Source organism: Neomonachus schauinslandi, chromosome 1, assembly GCF_002201575.2.
Source record: "Neomonachus schauinslandi chromosome 1, ASM220157v2, whole genome shotgun sequence".
Taxonomy (NCBI): domain Eukaryota; kingdom Metazoa; phylum Chordata; class Mammalia; order Carnivora; family Phocidae; genus Neomonachus; species Neomonachus schauinslandi.
In genome coordinates this window covers 146323756-146326933 of record NC_058403.1, presented here as the reverse complement: position 1 = coordinate 146326933, position 3178 = coordinate 146323756, and the positions used below count along the sequence as shown (strand labels likewise).

General features: G+C 39.8%; 1 protein-coding gene across 1 annotated transcript; it reads left to right on the top strand.

The window, feature by feature from the left end:
- The first annotated feature begins 2198 nt into the window (after positions 1-2198).
- On the top strand, positions 2199-2642 carry LOC110594309 (60S ribosomal protein L27a-like). Its single transcript, XM_044915890.1, has one exon. The coding sequence runs from the start codon at positions 2199-2201 to the stop codon at positions 2640-2642; it is 444 nt and encodes a 147-aa protein (XP_044771825.1).
- The last annotated feature ends 536 nt before the right edge of the window (positions 2643-3178 follow it).

The following is a 3178-nucleotide window of genomic DNA, read 5'->3' as shown; positions in this document are numbered from 1 at the left end:
TGCCATTAGGCTATTAGTAGTTATATTTTTGGGGAGTCAAAGTTACATACAGATTTTCAACTGCATGGAGAGTCAGTACTCCTAACCTCTGTGAAGAAGGTCAACTGAATACTGTTTAGGATTTTAATTGGAATGTTTATGTTTCACCATTAAGCTGTTAGTTTTGTGATTGTATATATTATTAATTTTATTGAATTTCTAAAAGAACCATGGTCTTATGCTTCTTGGAAATCTCTCATGATTATCACATGATTTCTCCCTTTGATCCATTATGGATCAAATATATTGAAGAAATATACTACTTAGATTTCCTAATTTTTAAGAAGATTTTATTTACTTATTTATTTGAGAGAGAGAGAGAGAGAGGGAATGAGCGAGAGAGAAAGCACAAGCTGGGTGGGTGGGAGAGGCAGAGGGAGAAGTAGACTCCCTGCTGATCAGGGAACCCAATGCGGGGTTCGATCCCATTACCCTGGGATCATGACCTGAGCCGGAGGCAGACACTTAACCGGCTGAGCCACCCAGGCACCCCAGATTTCCTAATTTTTAACTGTGCCTACCTTCCTGGAATAAATTCCACTTGAATTAATTTTAAAATACCATTAGATTCTATTGCTATTATATTTAGACTTTTAATGTATACTTACATATATTGGAGTGGTTTTTAAAAACAATTATCATGGGCAAGATTTGATATCAGCTCTATGTCAGTGTCTTTAAAAGAATGGAGATGTTTTCTTTCTTTTCTTATTCTCTGATATGTCCTAAATAGCATATGAAGTTTGATGTTGAAATCCCCGAAACAATTTAAAACTGGCACTTTTTTGAGAAGTAGTTTCTCTTTCTGACTATTTCCCTAATTTTGATCTGGGGAGATAGGAGAAGATGAATTATTTTCAGCTTCTCTTATCAAAGGGAGTTTTCAATTATCATTTCAGCCATTAATGGCTTTTCTGAGGAGCAATTTCCTTTTCTTATGAGAGGACCCTCAGGGTGTCTATGGCCCTGTGAACTGCCTCCTGGGTTTGGGGCATGGGAACTTAGTGGACTGACTTCAAGGATTGTCATTTTCTCCCCCACAACAAGACTTCATTGAGAAAAGAAAGCAAAGCAGGAAGGAGGGCTGGGTGCTTAAATCCTGTCCCTACTTTGCCCCTCCTACCCCCCACCCCCTAGGAACTCTGTCGTTGGGTATGTCAAATATATATTTGCCCCGATGCCTTCCAATGCATCCGAAATATCCCCTAATGAAAATCTCACCGAAATATCTCCTAATGAAAACTTCACTTGTCTCCTTGTCCTCCAAATGTTCTTTCCTTCTGCCTTCCCCATTCAATTCATGGCACCTTCATGCAACTTCCCAAATCAAGAGTCTGAGTTTTGTCCATGATTGTGCCTTCTCTTTTACCAATCCCATTTGATTTGTTCACAAGATCTCTCAAATCCATCATTCTTTCTCTTTTTTTACCCATCATTGCTGCCTTACTTCCCATCCTTAAATCTGATCTTCATTGTCATGTTGGCCTGTTCATTAGCTTCTGACTCTAGTCTTGCCCCTGGCATACTCCCACTCCCCCAAATCTCCTTCCATACTTCTGCCAGAGTCACCTTTTAAAAATGATTTTGATTTTTATCAAAGTACTGTATATAGTTAAAAATATCAAACGCAGTCACTGGTATGCATTTTTTAAATCAAAAAAAGCTTTGAAAACTGATTTTTGGGGGGTACCTTAGCACCAAAACTCATTCTGGTGGCAAAACCTGACCTAAAGTTAAAAGTCCTTTTGCAAAAATATTGTGTTGGAGCGCCTGGGTTGTTCAGTTGGTTAAGAGTCTGACTCTTGATTTCGGCTGATCTCAGGGTCCGGCTCTGTGCTGGGCACTGAGCCTGCTTGGGATTCTCTCTCTCTCTCTCCCTCTCCCTCTGTCCCTCCCCCTCACTTGTGCTCTCTCTCTCTCTCTCAAAAAGAATATTGTGTTAATTATGGGGTGCTGCTTATAATTATGAGCACATAATTGGTTGCTTATAATACAGTATGTGCATATTATCTTTTAAAAATCAGAAAATATCTGAATTCTGAAATACATCTGGCTTTAAAGATTCAAGGTGGAGTGGGGAGCCCCATCTCATTCTTCAGAGACAACTCTTTAAATTCCTTTAGCTTTTAAAAATTAGCTCTTTCATCTGGGCTGCTGACATGCCATCCAGACTGAGGAAGACCTGGAAACTTCAGGGCCATGTGGTCCACAGCCTCATGGGCAAGCACCAAAAGCACTCAGGACACCAGGGTCATGCTGGTGGCATGCTTCACCATAGGATCAACTTCGATCAATATCACCCAGGTTACTTTGGAAAAGTTGGTAGGAGGCATTACCACTTAAAGAGGAACCAGAGCTTCTGCCCAGTTGTCAACCTTGATAAACTGTGGACATTGGTCAGTGAGCAGATGCGGGTAAATGCTGCCAAAAATAGGACTGGAGCTGCTCTTATCATTGATGTGGTGCAATTGGGCTACTACAAAGTTTTGGGAAAAGGAAAGCTCCCAAAACAGCCTGTCATCCTGAAAGCCAAATTCTTCAGTAGAAGAGCTGAGGAGAAGATTAAGGGTGTGTTTTTGGGGTGCTGCATCCTGGTAGCTTGAAGCCAAGTGGAGGGAGGTTCATACTAACAAATGCTTTTAAAAAATTATATTTATATTCAAATTTTAAATTTCTTGATTTGTCAATTTTGGATATTTTTGCACATTGACTTCCTATTATAATTTATGAAGATTTGACTGACATGTTTCCCAACTGTCTTAGTCCGCTAGGGCTGCCATAACAAGGTACTACAAACTGGGCAGTTTCAACAACAGAAATTTATTTCCTCAAAGTTCTGGAGGCTGGAAGTCCAAGATCAAGGTAGCAAGAGGGTTGGTTTCTCCTGAAGCCTCTCTTCTTGGCTTATAGATGGCCATTTTCTTCTGGTGTCTTCACATGGTCTTCCATGTACATATCTGTGTCTTAATTTCTTTTTCTTACAAGAACACCAGTCATATTGGATTAGGGCTCACCTTAATGACTTCATTTAACATTTATTACCTCTTTAAAAATTCTATCTCCAAATACAGTCACATTCAGAAGGGGATTAGGACTTTGACATATGAATTTTGGATACCATTCAACCTGTAACACCAAC